At 44.5% G+C, this 21,239-nt stretch overlaps 1 protein-coding gene across 1 annotated transcript in view; it reads left to right on the forward strand.

Moving 5' to 3' along the window:
- Nucleotides 1–21,239, forward strand: part of LOC138288314 (chloride anion exchanger-like) — a 94,539-nt gene that overhangs the window by 12,701 nt on the left and 60,599 nt on the right. Inside the window, exons 4-7 of the mRNA XM_069229824.1 lie at nt 803–913; nt 1,964–2,136; nt 5,118–5,282; nt 8,563–8,715. Coding sequence (XP_069085925.1) covers nt 803–913; nt 1,964–2,136; nt 5,118–5,282; nt 8,563–8,715 — 602 coding nt within the window. The remainder of the gene's footprint in view (nt 1–802; nt 914–1,963; nt 2,137–5,117; nt 5,283–8,562; nt 8,716–21,239) is intronic.

Below are 21,239 nucleotides of genomic sequence, written 5' to 3' on the forward strand. Positions count from 1 at the left end.
ATTGGATAGTCTGAAAATTCAGATCCAGGCATGGATACAGCTCTCTTTAGTTTGCCTTACCCCTGCACACTGGAGATGTGTGCATTGAATTTCTAGAATTTATGAAGTTTATGGGTGAAGGGCTTACTCCATGTCAGAATCCATGGTGGTGAAGGGTGATCACTATCCTAAAGCATATGAGCACTTACCAATGGATCTTTTGGGAATCTTCATGAAACCTCTGTGGTTAAGGCAACATGGAAGCACTTTACTACTATACCTCAATTTTCTCATGGTATTCCTCATTGTCTTTGGGATTCTTTTTCGTTTAAATATTTTTTATTGATGTGCAACTAGTAAGTGGGGTGGTACTAATAGATAGCCGAATATTTATTATAAGGCAAAATGTCCGAGCATTTAGCACAACTGAAAAGAAGGTGTCATGTACTGCAGAGTGGTTAAGAGTTGTTAAAAAGGAAAGGAGGAGAACATCAAAAGGTTATAGGTTGTCCCAGAAGTCGTTATAGCTTTTTTTGCAATAACTTCTGGACTGCCTCGTTCTTATTATTGTGTCTGTCTTCATCATTTCTGGATGTTGTGATGTGGTTGTTCAGGTAGTCAACCAATGGAGTCCAAGTGGAATTCAGAGGTGTATGGATCTTTATCTGCAAATCTATCAATTATCTGGCTCCAGATGACGATATTACACCTTTTAAAATGGAAGGTGGTCCTGCAGCTTTTTCAGAAGTAGGTTTTTCTATGATCTTGGCAATGACTCACTATTCAATAAATACTAATCATGAATTCTTTTGGTGGTTTGCAGGTCTCTCATTTGCTCTGCTCGTCGACATTTCTCCCGGGTATGGCCTTTATGCAGCTTTTTTCCCAGTGATCGCATATTTTTTCCTTGGAACGTCTAAACACATATCAGTTGGTAAGTTTAAACACCAGCAACAAAGGCTTCTCTGAAAGTAATTTATGTCAATTTTGCAGTACTTTGAATGGAAATATAGACACGCAGGTACTCACTATTCCAAAGTACCTGCTTGCTACCGAGAAGTGCCAGTACTCTCCCGTTAAAGGTATAGTACCAGTACTGAGAAGCTGTGGCACTTTGGGGGTCATTACGACCCTGGCGGCCGGCGGTATGTTGGCGGTAACACCGCCAACAGGCTGGCGGTGTTCCGCCAGCAATCATGACCGTGGCAGAATTGCCACGGCCATACCGCCGGCCCCTCCACTTTCCCGCCAGGATTCCGCCTGACGGTCATAATCCCCAGGGCAGCGGTGCAAGCACCGCTGCCCTGGGGATTATGAGTCCCCGACCGCCGGCCTATCCATGGCGGTACACACCGCCATGGAAAGGCTGGCGGTAAGGGGACTTTGGGTGCCCCTGGGGGCCCCTGCACTGCCCATGCACTTGGCATGGGCAGTGCAGGGGCCCCCAGGCATAGCCCCGTTGCGCATTTCACTGCCCGAATTTTGGGCAGTGAAATGCGCGACGGGTGCTACTGCACCCGCTGCACATCAGCATTGCGTCCGGCTCTATTACGAGCCGGCAGCAATGTTGATGTGACATTTCCGCTGGGCCAGCGGACGGTAACACTGTTACCGTCCGCTGGCCCAGCGGAAATGTCATAATAGGGAGACAGAAATACCGCCGGCAATGGCGGTATTCTGTCTCCCGCGGGCTCTGCGGTCTTTTGAAAAGACCGCCGAGGTCGTAATGACCCCCTTTGTCTTTTAAATTAAAGCAGTGCAGATACTCAGTACCTGACAATGCCTGCCCACTTAACGCTCTTGCCTTTGGCTTCAAAGTGCCATAAATGCTTGCATTAAATATAGTGGGGATTGCCATGGCTAATAATCTGATATATATCATTATAACTACTAATCTATTTGAAAACTATCCTTGTATCTATTATTGGCTCCATCTTCAGGTCTCTTTAACATCAAACATTAATGAACTCTCATCAATCGATAGGTCCTTTTCCTGTATTGAGTTTGATGGTGGGATCAGTGGTTGTCCGCATGGTTCCGAACCCCAATACTAATCCAGCGGTCGGGGATAACAGCACCATGAATGGCACTTTGTCATATGAAGAACAGAAAGTAATAGCAGCAGCATCTATAACCATGCTGGCAGGAATTTTCCAGGTAGGCGCCGAATCCACTTGGCTAACTTATAAGCAGTCATTTCTTGAGTACTTAATACTTTCTGTTTGTTTCCAGGAAAGTGTTACTGAAAGGGTTCTAATCTCCTCTCACGTCTGTAACTCCAAAATATCAAATGTGTGGTCAAATCACTCAAATTATTTTGTGTCAGCAGTAGTTGAATTTCTTCATGGTATTGGTTGCATCATGTAGACAGGTTTGTGTCAAGAGCACTTGAATGTCAACAGTAAAATGTGTTGTGAATACTTCAATTTTTGCACAAGATTGTATTTACGTAAAATGTCACCGGTAACAAAGAAAAGTACGATACATGTTGCAGTATTGCTAACATCAGCCACAGCTCAACTTACTGTCGGCAAAATCAAATACCATCCTCAGCTTTAACCACAGGCAAATTCACATATTGCTGCAAAAACATATTTACCTAATTTGGTCTTTCATCTTTTTTGGCAAGCTGTCCAGCCATGTTACTTTATAGACAGCATAAAAAATTGGCAGTATTAGCACCACTACTGTACAACGTCTAAATAGTTTGTGAACTAAAACACTGTGATTGGTCGGAGAAGGTGAACACTAGGCTCATACAAAAATTGAGCAAATGCACCACTTTTCAGCTTGAATAATGAGAAATAGAGAAAGAAAGATTTAGGGCCTGATTACGATCTTGGTGGATGGAATACTCTGTCACGAAAGATATTCTGTCCACCATATTACGATTGCCATAGGATATGATGGAATTGTAATACGGTGGATGGGATGTCCGTCATGTTTGCGACAGAGTAATCCTATCAGCCATGATCGTAATCAGGTCCTTCGTTCCAGTCTATATCACTAAGACAGTTTTGTGCCATGACAAACATAGCAAAAACAGACTGTGAGACAGTTGTAAAAAATAAAAATGCATAATACGGAAACAAATAAAGTGAACTGTGAATATCCTTTGTTAAACTAATATAGGGATTTCATTTTGCAGTGTTATGCTGTATTTGCAATAAGACACAAAGCAAACTGGTTTGACCTCAAACTTAGTTTCACCATCAGATATCCAAAGAAGTTACACATAGAGAAAATTCTGTTTACTCTGATTTTTTGGCAAACTTCAAAAAACATTATACCACGTTGACTATGGCCAGACATTGCTGCTCAAATCCCTTTTTCACTTGAAGCATCAATGGCGGAAGAAGCTTATCCTGTTTTTAAAAGTTTGTCATGTTTGTGGATGGTTCAAGTACAAATCATGCTCACTAAGTATTTGGGAACCTTCTGTCATATAGTTCAAACAATGGAAAAAACTATGGAAAGTTGGTTAGATCAACTACCAACGTTTACTTCATTATATTGAACTATTTGTCAACTAAAATGTTCAATAGTTACAAAATATTGTTATTCCCTTTTTATACAAACAAATACACACATCAGTTAATAGAACAAGTACATAAATTATTCTGCAATTAGTTGCACCCCCTTTGCTTCAAGTTTTGCACACCAAAATTAACCCTTATTTAAACCCAGCTAGTGACTCAAATGAGTACATACAAGTCATTTGTGTCTAGTATATATGCACTCAGTAGTCGGATTAATCAAAAGTCTGTTCTGTAGTTCTCTTAATACAAATGTTAGCACTGATATCACACGTTTCAACCTTTGTAGATCAGTATAAAAGCATTCTTCAGAAGATCTTAAGTTAGTGGAAATTGTAGTTTTTAGTTCTTCTTTCAACAAGGTTGGTACAGAGTTTAATCTTCTCTGTTGTCAAGAATAAATTAGGAACCTTGTTGCCCTTGCATGGTATGTTTAATTTTAGATGAAGCATTGTTTTCTGCTTGATTCAATATCCTCAAAAATCCAAATACTAATCTTTCCTGTTTTCAATAAATAACTCATTTGTATTTGGGTAACAGTATTTTATTTTATATCAATTTGATGTCAAATCAGTATTGTAGTGGTTTTCTATTGCGCTCTCATGCAATGCAACTCAATGCAAACATATATAACCCTTGGCAGTCATATTTATGTTGCAGTTTGCCATTACTTGCACACGACCTCTTTTCCACACACTAGACAGATGCAAATTATGGTAGCCTGCTACAGAGAGTATAAAAGTGTGAGAAGTAAAAGTGGACCATTGCAAACCCTTAAAAAAAAGTAATTTGGTTCTGTTTCAACATGAAACACTAAGGTATAAATATGACTGCCAAGTACCCCTGTCTGCCTAAAATTGCACAGCGTGGGAGAGAATAAGGGATTTCCATAAATCTGATTTTAAATATAATTTAAAGAAAACAAAACATTGTGACCTGTGCTCGTTACCCATGCACCGAAAGACCACAGAGCATAGATGTCAGTTAACCGAGCAGGCTTGGGCCATTGCACATGCCCTTGGTCATTCAATTGATCCAGTCCCTCTAGCCGTTGTACATTTTTGCGTTTCTATCCCCTTCTCCAGGACTTCCATAACGGATTATCCCATTCTAAGAATAAAAGTATTTTTAGTAATTTACAAAGCGGTTCATGGAATTTAAAGCACAGTTTGTGCACCGGGCAGCTGTTCATAAAAAGTATCTTAAATTTACGAAATAGCATTTTCTGTCCTTTCAAATAAAGACATGGAGATGGAGAACTGGTTTGCTCAGCTCGTGGATCAGTTTTCCTGGTTACCATAGCTTTTCAAATTGTATCAAAACATCAGTTTACAGTTACAATAAGAAATTGAAGTACTTTAAAAAGGGAAGAACCACAAAACCAAATAGGATAAAATGCACTTCACCATACACTTTAACTAATTTGACTAGGTTCGTGCCTGTTCTATAAGTCTTTCTTCTTTGAGTTTGTGTCAGGTACTGGGATACATTTTTATCGAACATTTCCTGTCTAGTCCTTCTTTTCTGTTTACTTTATGTCTAGAATCGCACATGAATGAGTAGTGATTGTTTCATTAAAGTCTTTCTTCTCTGAATTTTCAGCTGGCCATGGGACTACTTCAGATTGGATTCATTGTTGTCTATTTATCTGATTCATTGATAAGCGGCTTCACTACTGCAGCAGCAATCCACGTCTTTATTTCGCAGCTGAAGTTTATATTTGGGCTTACAGTTCCAGCCTTCAATGGACCTTTGGCAAGTTTTAAAGTAAGTGTCAATTCCCTATTGAAAACCTAGGACAACTCCCACAATCACTCCCATAGCGCCACGTGTGCACACAATGAATTAGGAAAGAATCTGTGAATGCAATCTATTGACATTTGTGGAGTTTTGGTACATAACCCAAACAACAATTGAAAAGAGAAGGAGGAGATAGAGAGTAAAGGAGAAATAAAAGTTGAAAAAGGAAAAAGCGCGTGTGAGAGAGAGAGACAAAAGGAAAAGGAGAACACGGCCAAGAAAGAGAGATGTCAAAAGAGACAGCTGGAGGGAGTCCTCAGAGAGAACGCGACCAACTGTTGCTCACCCACTTGTGTTCTGTGCTATATTTTCATCATGAAATACGTCCTTTCATCAAAAACTGATGCACGGACGAATGTTATGCTAAAATATAGCGCTAAATGACGTATTTGCATTTTGCGTAATTTTCCTAATTCTGAAAATTCCCCCACAAGTTGGAAATCTTCTACAAAGATAAGAGCAAGCCTATCTGTGTATCTTTCAACTTTCTTAAGCATTTCATTTTGAATCAGCCCCGCAATGCAGCTGTCCATCGCTTGGGGAGCCAACAGTTCAGCTGGGTACAATTACAATCCGTGAGATCATAGGTTGTTGATACCTCTGCTGCTTTTATCACAACCCTAGCTATAACAATTCACCATTTCATTCTGGAGCACTGTGCACGTTCTCAGAACTCGTAAACGCAAGGAGAGCAAATATAATCCTTCGCATAGTGAATAAGATGTGGATAATTCCTTAACTATTCAAATTTTGTATTCAGCTTCCAAATCTGTGCATATTTGCAAAATGTGTCCTGGTTAATAAATATGCATTTTATAGAAAAAACACTACTGATATTTTGACATGCCTGATTAAGATTAAGAGAACAATCACATGTCCTACTTGCTCCCTGTTTTACCTGCAGTGGACACACAGAGGCAGCAGAATGACATGGATGTGAAATTACCAAGCTTAACATTACAGAGCCCTGTCACTGCTGACATACTGGCAAGTGAATCATAGTGTCTCTGGGCCCTGCTGCATCACTGTCACTAGTGGCTGGTAAGAGACAGCTAGGACTGTCTCTTACCAGCCTTACACCCTCCTAGATCCACCATTAGCAGACGGATAAAGAGAACACAAGAAGCATGGTGGCTTTTTCTAATGTCTTAAATGAATAGACCATGAATTCAGAGTTAATTAAAATACAATTTTGTACTTAGCCTGCACAGGTGAACTTCAGGCTGCGCAAGAAGTGAATGAATCCACTCATTTATTACACCAATTTATGGACGGCGGTGCATTGATGAGCCCTAGCAATGCGGCCTCAGACGGTTGGCTGTAGCAGTCCATAGATTTACGTTGGTACAGCATCTCTGCTCTAAGCCTGATTGGTAATTAAAAGAAGCAAACCTGAGTGAAAATTGAATTATCCATATGCTCAGTCTCATTTCAGTGCTGAGCCTTAAATAGGCTGTCAAATGTCCGGAGCAGTTTATTTTGCCTTTCGGAGGGGTTTAGGTCGGGCTTTGGTCTAGTACTTAGGGCTGGATGTCTCTGTTGCAGCAGGCCTAAACTGATTTGTGCATGTTTGGTCCCTGTGTGTAACGGTGGAGACAACCAAAAATGATGGGAGAGAATGCACCAAGTGCCGTTACCAGTCGTTAAAATTAATCCAGCACATTTTTGTTTTTCATATTTGAATTCTTAGGCAACCATCACAATTTTAAATATTGATAGAGTATTAAGGATGTTTTCATTTTGATGCTGGCGTCGGCACCTTGAGCATTTTTTGATGGGAAATGTTCACGATTCATTATTAGAAAGAAAGACATTTTTTGCGGATATCTTGTGCACGCTCTTGCCACCAAACCAATTGTATTAAAAGGGCCACACACACGCGTGGCAATGGAGCCCAGCATGGATCAGTATGAAGGTCTCACCCCTGGAAATCCACCTGTTCGGATTCCAGTGCAGCGAAGTTTGGATTTGGGAGTGAAATTCTGCAGAATCTGCAGTGGCACGGAGTTGCACCCACCACAGTTAACTTGTGACTGGTGGTTCGCTTAGCACTGCTTTGAATACTTGTTAGACCAGAAACGTCAAGACTTCCACGGATTCCATTATGTGTGCCTTTTGATTGCTAGTTTAGTGCCACTTCAGAAGTATTAAATGGCACAGGCCTTTCTCGTCCATATGTTCCTGAGTCCTCTCTTCCACATCCTGTACAGATAGGCGCTCTCCTAACACAATTGCCCGGTGATTCCACCATTGTATCGTCGGACTTAGAAAACATGTAATTCGGGTGAGGTGCGAAGGAGCACACCGCTGGCATCCCAGCAAAAGTTTCCCATTGCATTCTGGTAACTGCAGTTTATGATAATTTCAGTAACTCAGAATGAAAGTCTTCAGCATCAGTGGCAGCCAGTGCAGGTATTGTTGTGCGTTTCTGGACACGTTTCTGAGTGATTGTCCGTCAGCAGGAAGTAACCGGTCTCTTCATGGATGCTTGAAATGCTGCTTGTGTTTCAACTGGTCAGTACCACTAGAAAGTGGACATGTGCGTCTAAAGGCACGTCGTTCTAATTATTCCAGGAGGCGCTTTAACGGTGCAATGTAAACAAAGAGGTCTGCGACTTCACCTAAATGTTGCTTCACATTTATTTGTCATGGAAGACATTTTACTCACGTGATTTCGGCATACAGATTTTCAGACTGCCTAAAAGAGACATACTTTGCAAAATTTCAGGCATTGGATTTTATGACAAGTTCAGCCTGGGACCTTTATGTAAACATAGATGCATTAACCCGGGACCAGTTTATACGACCTGATAAACAGAACTCTCTAAAACCCAGAGCATGCACTCAGAATTTCTTATGATGAGTTCTGAGTGCTCATGTCCATTCATAGCCTGCAAGCCCAACTCTGTAATCAAGCTGTGTACTCACGAACGAGCACATTGAGTTCAGGGTGGATTCTGGCCCTTAAAATGTAGCACATTCTGCTATTGGAATAGAATGACCAACGATGCCTCTTCACGCCCTTTGTCATCTCCATAGATCCTAGCCTTGTTAGCGTAAGTCAAGGAACACCCCATCACTGCACCCCAGTGTACGGGTATAGTCAAATGTGAACCCAGTTATTGTAGATAGGTGCAGTGGTTAATGTGTGGCAATGGTAATACGTGCTACCTTATATTACCCAAAAGAACAGTCCTTTTTTGTATAAACTATAGAATGTAATATTAATTTTGGTTTCATTTCACAGACTTTGGAAAACATATTCGGACAAATCACGAATACAAATATTTGCGACCTTGTCTCATCGATTGTCATAGCAGTCATTGTGTTTGCGGTGAAGGAAATCAATGACCGTTTCAAAGCGAAGCTCCCGGTGCCAATACCCATTGAAGTTGTCATGGTAAGGTCTAGTTTGTAATCTTAACTCTTCCCCTGTTTTTCATAACTGGTGGTGCAGTCCAAGGTTCCTGCTGGGTGCGTCCGGCTGTGTCCACTCAGAGAGAGAGAGCAGAACTGTTTGTTTGATAAAACGCTAAAGCCTTGTAAAATTCGAATACTTCCAGAATGAAAGAGGGTTTGTCGCTGACAAACAGAGTTATAAAAGGAAATGTGTCCCAAATCTGGATTAGATTTACTTTACTTGCAGTACCACATTTAGATTATGCCTTTAAATTCCTTGAGTACGGTGACTAGAAAATGTAGCACTGTTTTTTAAGAATACGGTAATTTAGCACACGTATCGCCCACACAAACTCATTAAAAAAAAAAACAATTTTATTAGCACAGATAAATAGTCAAGCTGACAGGTGGCATTACAACATGGGAACCGTAAACGACAATTCAGGTAAATACACATTTCTGCGATGAAGCATATAACTGAGTGTGCTTAAAAAAGTATTTGTAACTCCCTCGTTCCCACCCACCCAGCCTCGACTTATAGGGAAAACAAATATATCCTTAGCCTCTGTGTTTGCAGTACACCCCATAGTTAAACTATCCTTTCTTAGGTAGCTAGACAACTTATCAATAAATAGGATATACAGCAAATGCTCCGTAAATACTCAAAGCGCACTTAGCATTTTTTTAAACAGATTTTATCAGTTTTCAATAAGGAACCAAGAGAAAAAATCATGCATATACGTTACTCATCTGGTGCACTTCTAGTCATGATGGTATCATAACATTTATATATGTAATGCATGGTAGTCCCAGCAAACTCCCTCACCCGCATCTCTCCCAGTAACCCCCACTGTGCGCAGAGGTTAGTAAGTGTTGCTCTGCATTGCACTTGAATAAAGGGAAAACACATGATATTCTGGGGGAGGCCTTTCCCCGAGCTTTGGTTCCCATTCAAGTCAGGCCCTATTGATAGTTATGTAGAGTATACTGGGGAGTCCCCCTGAGGGGTTATCAACTGTCTAAGGTCCTCTACCAGTCCCTCCCAAGCTCTGGCCCCATCTAATGGGTGGCGGTGCCGCGGGCTTCGAGCAGAAGGGCTTTGCCTTAAGATCCAGCCCACTTTAGACGCTCCCCTTCCATGTGAATACCTAGGGCTCATCACCGATTTCCAATAGCTAGTTATTTCCCCTTTTAGCCAGGATGAAGTCCAGATCCATGAATTTGCTAGTTACTTTCGTTTTCGATGTATGGGGGAAATTACTCAGGCAGTAGGAAGGGTCCTGAGGGATGTCTCTTTCAACAATCTCCAATAGAGTGTCGATAATCTCCTGCCAGTAGTAAGCGGTGGACAGGACCACATCATTTAGAAAAATTCCACCCCAGTGAGACTACAGCTTGGGCATTTAACATCAGTGAAGTTAAACATTGTATTAATCCGGCCTGGTGTCAAGTAAGCTGTATGTAGCATATAAAAAATAAAGAATTGGAATTTAGCATTCCTGGATATTTTGAGTACCCGTTCTAGGATGATTTTTTCGTGAATAGGTGTTCCTATATCAATTTCCCATTTCTGAGAGGGAGAGGATAGCGGTTGGACGGGATCCATTCGTATCCTTCAATAAAGATAGGTAACTGCTTTGAATGTGCCGGACGCAGTTGCATCGTATGAGCATCGGTTGTGTGTGGGTGGTTCTGCTAAGCCTGAACCCCAGTGTCTCCTCACTGCAGCCGTCAATGCCCTGTGGGAGACAAAGTGTTGTGGTTGTAAGTCAAATGCTATTTGCAGTTCCTCAAATGGAAGTAATGTGCCTTCCCCGTATAGCTCGCCTATCGTGGTGATCCCTGCCTCATTGAAGTGCAGGAGCCCTTGTCAACTGCCTCCATGTGGGAGCATAGTCAAAAAGTCTATTGGTAAGCCTGGGGAATATGATGTTTTAGTTTTAGTTTTTTGTAAACATCTATACCTACAAATGCCACCACTTCATATTCTGTTGAAAGAGTGTGTTTTGCCGTTTCTGGCCCAGGAGGAGACGCAGCATCGAGGAGTCATCTGGGATGACCAGTTGTCATTCATGGGCGGGGTATTGACATCCCCTTGTCCAGTGTGTAAAATATTGCAATTGTGCAGTAAAGTAATATGTTTCATAATAGGTGCTGCTAGGCCTCCAGCTTCAGTGGGCCTTTGTAAGGTGGTGAGTGATACTCGCCTGCGACTCGTCCCCCATATGAAGGCTATGGACAGCGAATCTAGCTCTCTAAAAAGAGCACAGAAATTTTGGTAGGTAAGGTCGTGAAATAGTAGAACAGCTGGGGTAAGACTACCATTCTAAGCAACGCTATCCTGCCCATTACCGATAAAGGGAGTGAACGCCAGAAATCTATATTGTGTTTTAATAAACTGATCATTCGACGGATACTACCCTCCAGAATAGCAGAAGAAGTATGATAAATTCTTGTACTGAGGTACATTATGCAGTTGGGTTCCCACGTTAAGGTGCCCAGTGCAGGGGGCGGGGGTGTTCCAGGATGAACAGGGAACAGGATGAACTTTAGAAAATCTACCTTCAGGCCCGATAAGGAGCCAAACTCTTCTAAGAGATCCTGGGTCCTTCCCATGTCCCATCGACCATCCTGGAGGAACAGCAGCAGGTCATCGGAACAGAGATCTATTTACTGTTGCTCACTTAGAACATTCGGACCCTGATAGTCTTGCCCCCATCTGGCCCTAAGCGATATGAGTTCCATAGCTTATGCAAAAAGTAAGGGGGAGAGCGGGCAGCACTGTATGGTGCCACACTCTAAGCCGTAACTCTCTGAGATGTGTTTGCCAGTCTTCACTCTAGCACTAGGGCTTGAGTAGAGTATATGAACCCAGTTTAAAAAGCCCTCACCTAGTCAAAAGTGCCAGATGACCTCAGCAAGGAAGTCCCATTCCAGGCTGTCGAAAGCTTTTTTGACATCCATTGAAAAAAACGTGGCAAGCGTTGCCGTAGTGGAAGTTTTTTCCAATATCAGTAGCAAACGTTGATTTCGCAACGCCGTATTACAGCCCGGTATGAACTATGCCTGGTCTTGTTGAATCAATCTGGACATATGTGGGAGGAGTCTAGAGGCTAGGATCCAGCTTAATATTTTATAATCTATATTTAGTAAAGATAGAGGGCAATATGCTTTGATGTCCTGAGGAGGTTTCCCTGGTTTCAACAGTGGGACAATTATTGCCTCTTTTGTAGTAGTAGTAAACACTTTTAATGTCTTAGCCTCATTGAATAGTTCCACTAATTCAGGAGCCAGCTTGTCACCGTATGTGGCATAAAACTCTATTGGGAAACCGTCAGTATCCAGAGTTTTCCCTCATGCCATATGTTTAATGGCAGCTCTCACCTCAGGTAAAGTAATATCTCCTCCGAAGTGCTCGGCTTCATCAGGATTTATTGCAGGGAATGAAAGGAGTGAGGAAGGCATCTATTTCGCCTGGGGCAATCAGTGATTTACTTTTATATAGGGACAAATTGTATGTATAAAATTCCCTATTAATATCTGTTTGTCTGTGTAATAGGTCTCCTGATGTTGCTTTTATTTTGACTATGGTCTCTATTGATGGGATTTGCTGGCCAGGCTAGTAATTGACCTGCCTGATCTTGTGTTGTGTGGGCCTTGACCGTGTCATTTTTGTAATGAAAGCAACAGAGGCATTCTACTTGTTCGGCAACCTTCTTTTTAGGTTCTAGGAGTGTCGTCTGATCAACTAGCACCTCTGGCCTGCCCTGTTCCAAGTGTCTCAGTGTGGTTTCAGCAGCTGGTACCTCCCGGAGCAATGTTCTCTGGATCACAACCATCTCGGCCTAACAGCATTCCCTCAGGATATTTCAAAAGCATCATATTCCATGCTTCTTGTATTAGTAGTTTATTTATTATCAGTAAAATACTGTTGTATGTACTGTTCTATTTGTTCCCTGAATTGAGGATCCACTAAGGCATCCTCTTTCAGTTTCCATGTGGGCATAGGGAGTGGATCATCACCCTATTGTAAGTGAAGTAGCACTGGGCTGTGATGGGATATCGTTCTTGCTAAGTATTCTATTTAATGTATTCTCTGGTGAATTGATGGGGTGCAAAGAAAAGTGTCCAATCTTACATGGAGATCGCGTAGTGTTGAATAATAAGAATAGTCTCTATCCTGTGGGTGCAGCGCATGCCAAGAATCTAACAAATTCTAGTTTTCCTGCCAGGTGATGTAAGAGCGTGCTAACTTGTAGATCAGTGAATCGATCAATAGGGGGTGGGATCTGTCCACTTTCAGTCCCCTATACAACTAAAATCACCCTCCATAGGCACCTCACATATCACATAAGGAGCGAGTTGGCGAGATAGGGCTGGGAAGAAACGTGCTTGGTTCAGGTTTGGGGCATATACGTTTATAATCGTGACATCTCTCCTATCTAGTCGCCCCACAACAGTGACGTGCTGTCCCTCAGGGTCAACCACATGGACAGTCTATTGAAATGGAACTTCTGGACTGATCCAAATCAGTGTCCCCCTTGTAAAGGCTGAGTATGTTGTGTAATACACCTGGCCTCTCAATCTGCATTGTAGTGCAAGACCTTATTTTTGTATGATATGAGTTTCTTGGAGGAGAGCCATGTGTACACCACGTCGGGAGAGATAGGAGAAGACCTTACAGCATTTCAATATGGAGTGGATTCCCCTCACATTCCATGAGATTATGTTATATCATGAAGAAATTACCATTTAGGTTGTGCTGGAGAATAACTGAGGGAAGTGACCTGATGGGACGATAGTGGAAAGAGGCAGAGTGGGGTAGTGCAACCCAAGGAAGTAATGTCCCCAATTGCACGCAGAACAATGGACAATAAAACATAGAATATTTGAAACAACCAACTCCTACTACCCAGGTCCAGTATGTGGACCCTCCCCATCCAGAACCAACATAATTAGCAACATTAGAGTAGGAACGCCCACTCTCAGTTGGAGTGGTGTGGGACAATGGGCCGGTGCGGCCCACCATAGTAACATATCGTAACCACCCCATAATTATGCCTCACATAAGACTTGCCTTGAAATTGGCTAAACCATTTAATTAACAGGTAGCTATGGCTTAGTGTGGGGGCAAGATTAGGATAGTGCAAATGCAATTTCAAAAATGTAGTGTGTACAGGGTGACAACAGCACCAACGCACTTTAACGCTGAATTTTAAAGCAGATCTTCTGCAGTTTTGGGTGTGATTGCCGGCAGCTCGGAATCTGAGCAGGAATAGTCAGAGGTGACAGGATCACTGCTCGGGGGAGAGCCTTTATTATCGTCCACCGCGTCAGGGTCCATAGACAATGTAGTAGGGCTGGTTCACGCCCCACCCGCAGAGCAGCTATGTCTTCAATTGCTTGCTGTTGAGCTCGTTGGGCCTCCACGGCTGATGGGGAGCCGTTCAGTGCCAGTCATGTCCTTCTTGTCAGTCATGCTGATTTTGGTTGCTGGGGCTCTTGTGCACCTCGGTGATCCCGGTGTGTCTGACTTTTGATCCATGACCATGTTTCCTGGGGTTTACTGAAGAATTGTATGGTATTATGTGCAGCAATCCTGAGGCGGGCTGTGAAAAGCTTTGCATATGCCAGCCCCATTTGGCAGAGTTGGCGTTTCACCTCTTCTGTTTCTGGACCTCCCTGGTATAGTCAGGAAAAATCATCATTTTGCTGTTGTCCAGTGTAATTTCTTTTTTTTTATGGGCTTGAGCCAGGATTGTGTCCCTGTTCCTATAATAGAACAGTTTCGCTACTCATGGCGAGGAGGACCTCCAGGGCGAGGTGGGCGAGCAGTAACTCAATGTGCCCTCTCTAGAGCGAAAAATGATGAAATGTACAGACTACATCAGGACCAGATTGGACAAGAACGAGACCGTCACCCTCATCCTCTTAGATCCCTCTGCAGCTTTTAACACCGTATGCCACCAAACCTCTTTGATGCCGGAATTCGCCACGAAGCCCTGGACTGGCTCACCTCCTTCCTCTCCGAAAGAACCCAAAGAGTTCACCTCCCTTTTTTCCCGGTCTACAGCCACCAAGACCATCTGTGGGGTCACCCAAGGATCCTCCCTCAGCCCCACCCTTTTCAATATCTACATGGCTCCTCTCGCTAACATCATCCTCCCCCACGGCCTCACCATCATTTCATACGCTGACGACACTCAGCTCATCATCTCCCTCATGAGGAACCCATCTACTGCCAAGAATAACCTACAAGCCGGACTCCTCGCCATCGCCAACTGGATGACAGCAAGCCACCTGAAATTGAACTCAGATAAAACTGAGATCATCATCTTTGGCCCCAAAAAGACACCGCCCTTGGACCACCCCCAACACCCACTACCCATGCACGCAATCCTGGCATCATACTGGACTCATCTCTCTCCATGACTCAGCAAATCACGCCATATCATCCTCCTGCTTCAACACCCTTGGCATGCTACGCAAGACTTTCAAATGGATTGCTTTAGAAACAAGAAGAACAGTCACTCACGCCCTCATAAGCAGCAGACTGGACTATGGCAACGCTCTCTACACAGGGACCACAGCCAAGCTTCAGAGAAAACTCCAGCGAATCCAGAACGCAGCCGCACGTCTAATCCTCAACCTCCCCCGCCACAAACACATCTCCGCCCACCTCAGATCCCTACACTGGCTGCCCATCAACAAAAGGATCATCTTCAAAATCCTGATACACGCTCACAAAGCCCTCCACGACACCGGACCAGCCTACCTCAACGAACAAATAAACTTCCACAAACCAACTTGACAGCTCCGCTCCGCCGACCACGCCCTCGCTACAGTCCCCCGCATCTAACGCACCACCTCCGGCGGCAGATCCTTCTCCGACCTCGCCACCAAAACCTGGAACTCCCTCCCCACCAACCTACGCAAGACCTAGGACATCCTAACCTTCAGAAAGCACCTCAAAACATGGCTTTTCGAGTAGTACCCCCCAGCACCTTGAGACCACACCCGGAGAGTAGTGCGCTTAAGAAATTTGTTTGATTGATTGACTGAAGATCTGTAGGAGATAGTTCATCCTTAATCGAATTTTCCAAGAAAGATATCATGTCCCGACCCTCAACTTTCTCAGGCAGCCCAATTTTGTTCTTGAGGGATTTTCAGCATCCTCTGCGCGCCGTTCGAGAACACGGACCTTATTTCCATGGTAATCAGTCTCTGGTTTTTATCAACCAGGTTGTGGGGGATTTCTGAGAACTCCGTTCAACTGTTGTAACTGTCAGCCAACTTATAATGGTCGTGCTTTAGGATTCCGAATTCGGCATCCAAGGTGTCAATTTTAGTCTCTAGTGCCTCTCGTGACGTGGTAATTGCCTGGAGAATGTCTTGCAACATTGGGCCTTCTGACCTGAAGTGCGGGCCTTCAGCCAGTTGGAGATTATTTTCTTCCCTTAGTAAGGGGGGGCGATCAGCCCTTGGATGCCTTTTGTTTGCTACCTTTCCCATGGAAATCTGTTGTAATAGAGTTTGTGCTGTAGTGGCTAGCACTGGAAGGGTTAATGGTCGGTTTTGATAAGGCAGGGATTCTGGTGGAAGTATCAGGCTAGTTAGTGACAACAGAGGTGGGGGAACATGCTGGTCACCGCGTCAAAATGCAATGTCCCCACAAAGTCCCATGGGGGGCAGGTCAATTTAGTTCGCTTACCTTACGTACCTCTTAGACTGGCCAACGTGCCAGGGAAAACAACAGGAGCTGATGTGGATGATGGATCCAGTGTTCAGCGCAGGCAAAGCTGAGGCAGAATTAGATCAGGTAGCAACCAGGGAAGTAGGAGCACCCTGAGGGCAAAAGGTTTCACAGCGTCACGTAATGGTATTACATTGGGCACTGACAGGAAGAATGAGGAGGTTCAGTTGTGAGCATTTTAAGAGTAGGCAGCCAGCAGGAAGGGTGGGGTCCTCCACCCCAGCCTGCCCCTCGTCTTGGAGCTTTTATGTGGAAAGTGTGGGCAACGTTGTGGATGCCGTGGGGTGCCAGCTATCCTAGCAACAGGCTCAATGGACTGAATGGAGCAGTTCGTGCAGCGCCAGCTCGCAAAATGGCGCAGGCTGCCCGTAAATCTCGCACCTTTCTTCGCTGCCAGGCGAGTCTGCTGTCAATGATTCTTCTCCAGAGGTGGCAGGACAACGCCCTGTTTCCTGCTTACAGTGCAGAGGTGGAGGTATCTGTCTCTCTGATCCCCCCAGACGGTCCGACAGGTGCCAGTGGTCAACGGCAGAGACCAGGTCCGCTCAAACTTAATTCCACCCCACCTCTCAGCCCCAAGGTGCCAGTGGCCAGTGTCGTCCCTGCTAGGGGTGGTGCAGCACAGCCAGTCACTGGGGCCAACCACAGCCACTCCTCTGCACAGTCGGCCAGCAACACACCAACAACGGGGCTGCCCGCCAGCTGGCAGTCCTGGGCCTCAGTGCGCCCTCCAATTCCTCTGCTGTTTACCCCTGCAGGGCCCGTGTTGCAATCTGGTGATTGCAAGCAGGCTGGGGCAAGTTTCACAGCTGGAGACCTATAGCAGGTATGTTAGGGGGGTGTAGGGGTTGTAAATATGTATCATGTGGAGAGGATGCCCAGGATGAACTCAGTTAATCGGCAGGCCACAATGGAGCAGTGAATCACACGTCTGCTCTCTCCACCATCTTGGCCATGCCCCCAAAGCACACAAAGCATTATATTGTAAAGATTGTTTATAGTGATAATCAGGTTGTATTTTTGAAGGACATTCATCTTTACTTTCAGATATTAAGGTTTCAAATATTGTATCCCATGCTTGTGCTATAAAGGTTTTTCATAATACTGCTGGTTGTTTTCTACACCAGTAGATACTCTTTACCTCAAGCACATAATGGCTGTAGAGTGCCATTAACTCCTCATCTGACCTCCCCATCACAGTCAGTAACATATAAGCGTATACTCCTCCTGTAGAACAAATTAAAAAAGAACAGTTGATGGACAGCATTCTGAACAATGCAGACATTCACCCCCAGTGGCAAAAATGTGGGTTTAATCCATTGTCCTTTTGCTCACCACGCCACCCCAGTTTGGACCCAGCTATATGCAAATCAGTTTTGACCCTGTTCCCAATGGGAACAGTCCAGCCCGAACTGCCAAGCCAGGTCCTTCCTGGACCCGAAACAAGCATCCTAGGACCGGTTTCAGGGTGTCACCCTTCTTCAGCCAGGCTAGATTGAATCCAGTGGTGCAGTGAGCACAGGACCCAAGTCTGGGCATATCCTTCCCACTTGGGGCAACAGATGCAAAAAGAACAGATGATGGACAGAATGCTGCACAATGCAGACATTCTCCACCAAGTCAAAAATCTGAGAATTACCAGTTTCAGGTATTACCATATAGTCTTTCATCTTCTCCCAGGGTATTTACTAAGGTGTTGGCACAATTGATGGGACATTTACATGCTAAGGGAAATCAGATTTTTCCATATTTAGATAATTGGTTAATTTGTGCATCTTTCGAGAAGATGGAAGCTCAGACTGAAGAGGTCTACAGAGTTGTGACACAACACGTACTTCTAATTATCCAACAGAAATTCCATATGATACCTTCTCAGGGTCTGCAGTTCATTGGGGGCCGCTTCCAGACAAACTTGGGAAGGTGTTTTTCCCCCCTTTGAGAATATGGACATTGCAGTCAGTTTTGACTCTTCTTTAGACAAGCCACAGCCCGACCATGGTTAAGGACCCACAGGTTGATGGACTCCACAGTGATGGTTCTTCCTTGGGCAAGACTTTATATGTAACCCATGGTGAAATATCTGCTGTCGAAATGATCCACCAGTTTAGCAAACAGCAACCATTCCATTATAGTCAATCCTCCTCTTGCCCAGGAGATACAGTGGAGGTTGAAGGAGGAGAACCTGATCAGGGTTTCCCCTTTTCTTCCCTGCTAGTAGTGTTATTTTGTCAGTTCTGGGGCAACATATGAACCAGGATCTTTGGTCTATTCAGGAAGCCGTAACCTCCTCCAAATGGAGAAAACTGAAAGCAGTACAGCTGAATGTTTTTACAAGAGGTTCAGGTCAGAACGGACAATATGGTAAAAGTATGTTACCTGAATCATCAAGGCAGTGTGACAGTCTCACCCTTGAATGTTTAGCATGGCAGAATTGTCCATGGGCTAGGTTGAATTTGTTGTCTCTGGGAGTGAGCCATTTCCCAGGGTTGAGAACATCACAGCAGATCAGCTGAGCAGGGTGTTTCCAGGTCTGTAGTCCATGTCTTTGACTAGGGAGGTTTTTGGAACTTGATAGAGAGGCTTGGCCTTCCCAAGACAGACCTGTTTGCTTCAGAGAAGAACGCTCAGCTTCCTCATGTTTTGCACAATTATACCCTCCCTGAAAGCCTGGAAGGTGGATGTGATGTCATTCAGTTGGCCTGGTAATTGATCTATGACTCTGTACTACTGAAACTGTACTGTAATCCTGAGCCTGTCAGGTGTCAGTTTTCAATCCGCCTGTTCAAATGTCAGTGTTCAAGCCTCATTAAACATTTTAGCTTGGAATGCCATTGCGTTGGAACCTTGTGAGGTCACCACACCCTCCGCATGCGCCTCCACGAAGCAGGGATCCGCCACAAGGCCCTGAACTGGATCACATCCTTACTCTCCGGTAGAACTCAGAGAGTCTGCCTCCCTCTGTTCCTGTCGAAAGCCACCAAGACCATCTGCGGAGTCCCCCAAGGATCCTCTCTCAGTCCAACCCTTTTTAACATCTACGTGGCGCCGCTCGCCAACATCGTCCGATCTCACGGCCTCAACATCGTCTCTTACACGGACGACACCCAACTGATCCTCTCACTCACCAGAGACCCTCCCACCGCTAAGATCAATCTCCACAATGGACTGCATGCCAATGCCAACTGGATGGAGATAAGCCACCTCAAACTGAACTCGGATAAGACTGGATCCTCGGCTCCAACCGCTCAGCATGGGACGACTCCTGCTGGCCAGCCACCCTAGGAACCGCACCAACCCCCACCACCCGCGCACGCAACCTTGGCTTCATACGAGACTCATCACTCACCATGACCCGCAAGTCAACGCCGTCTCATCCTCATGTTTCAACACCCTTCGCATGCTTCGCAAGACCTTCAGATGGATCCCCATTGAAACCAGAAGAACGGTCACCCACGCCCTCGTCAGCAGCAGACTGGACTACAGCAACAAACTCTACGCGGGAACAACAGCCAAGCTCCAGAGGATACTTCAACGTATTCAGAACGTCTCTGCACGCCTCATCCTCAACATCCCATGCCACAAACACATCTTAGCCCACCTCAGAGACCTACACTGGCTCCCTGTCAATGAGAGGATCACCTTCAAACTCCTCATCCACGCTCACAAGGCTCTCCATGACGCAGGCCCTGCCTACCTCAATGAGCGTCTCAGCTTCCAACTACCCACCTGCCAGCTCCACTCTGCCAACCTCGCCACCGTCCCACGCATCCTTCATACCACAACCAGCGGCAGATCCTTCTCCCACCTTGCCACCAAAACTTGGAACTCCCTCCCCGTCAACCTACGTCTGACCCAGGACTTCTTGGCCTTCAGGAAACGACTCAAGACCTGGCTATTCGAGCAGTAGCAACCCCCCCCCCCAGCGCCTTGAGACCCTAACGGGTGTGTAGCGTGCTTAACAAGAGATTGATTGATTGCTTGTGAGGTGGTTTGATGACAGTTGAACGGTGCTGAGTGTGAAGGAGCTCCTGAGTGTCTGTTCTTTACAATGGGGTAGCTCATGTATTTGAATAAACAAACTATTTCACCTGTGACTTGCTTCAGTCACTACAGACTTTTCTCAGATTCCCTTGATTTAGAAGATATTGTTGACAATGAAACAAGATCAGCTTCAGGATCTTGATGGTGGTTTCATGTTGATCAGACAAGGAGGTAATGGCCGGTTACTTACCGGTAATCTTCATTATTCAGCGACCTTCCAAGTACAGTCCAGTTTCCCAACACTCTCTGACTGTCAGCTTCAATGTTAGACTTGGGGAATCCAGGAAGAGATATTGGGGATGGGCAACAGGTATTTCAAATCAGGTTGGTAATTGTTATGTTGGGAGGTGCATATGCTCATATGTTATAGATTATCACGGGGAGGTCGTTGAATCGGAGTAATGAAGATTATTGGTAAGTAACCGCCCATTTCTTGGCATTTTTCCAGTTCATCTTAACATTGCATCTTGCTAAGAGTAGGACAAGGTTTAAGAATTTCCGAGATGCTTTATTGGATTTGGGGCATGTAAAGAGGCCCACCACATAAGTTACCAATGTATTATTTATCCAGCATCATGCAGTACCCCAATTATCTCGTCCCAGTAAACCGTCAGTAAGCCCCAAGACCATTGCATATGAACTAAATCAGCTTTGGCTACAAAGCATCTGGGGCATGTCTATTAGCACCTATATACATTTTACAAATTTGTTTGGGTGTCAAGTATTCTCTG

This window comes from Pleurodeles waltl, chromosome 4_1 (assembly GCF_031143425.1).
Source record: "Pleurodeles waltl isolate 20211129_DDA chromosome 4_1, aPleWal1.hap1.20221129, whole genome shotgun sequence".
NCBI lineage: Eukaryota > Metazoa > Chordata > Amphibia > Caudata > Salamandridae > Pleurodeles > Pleurodeles waltl.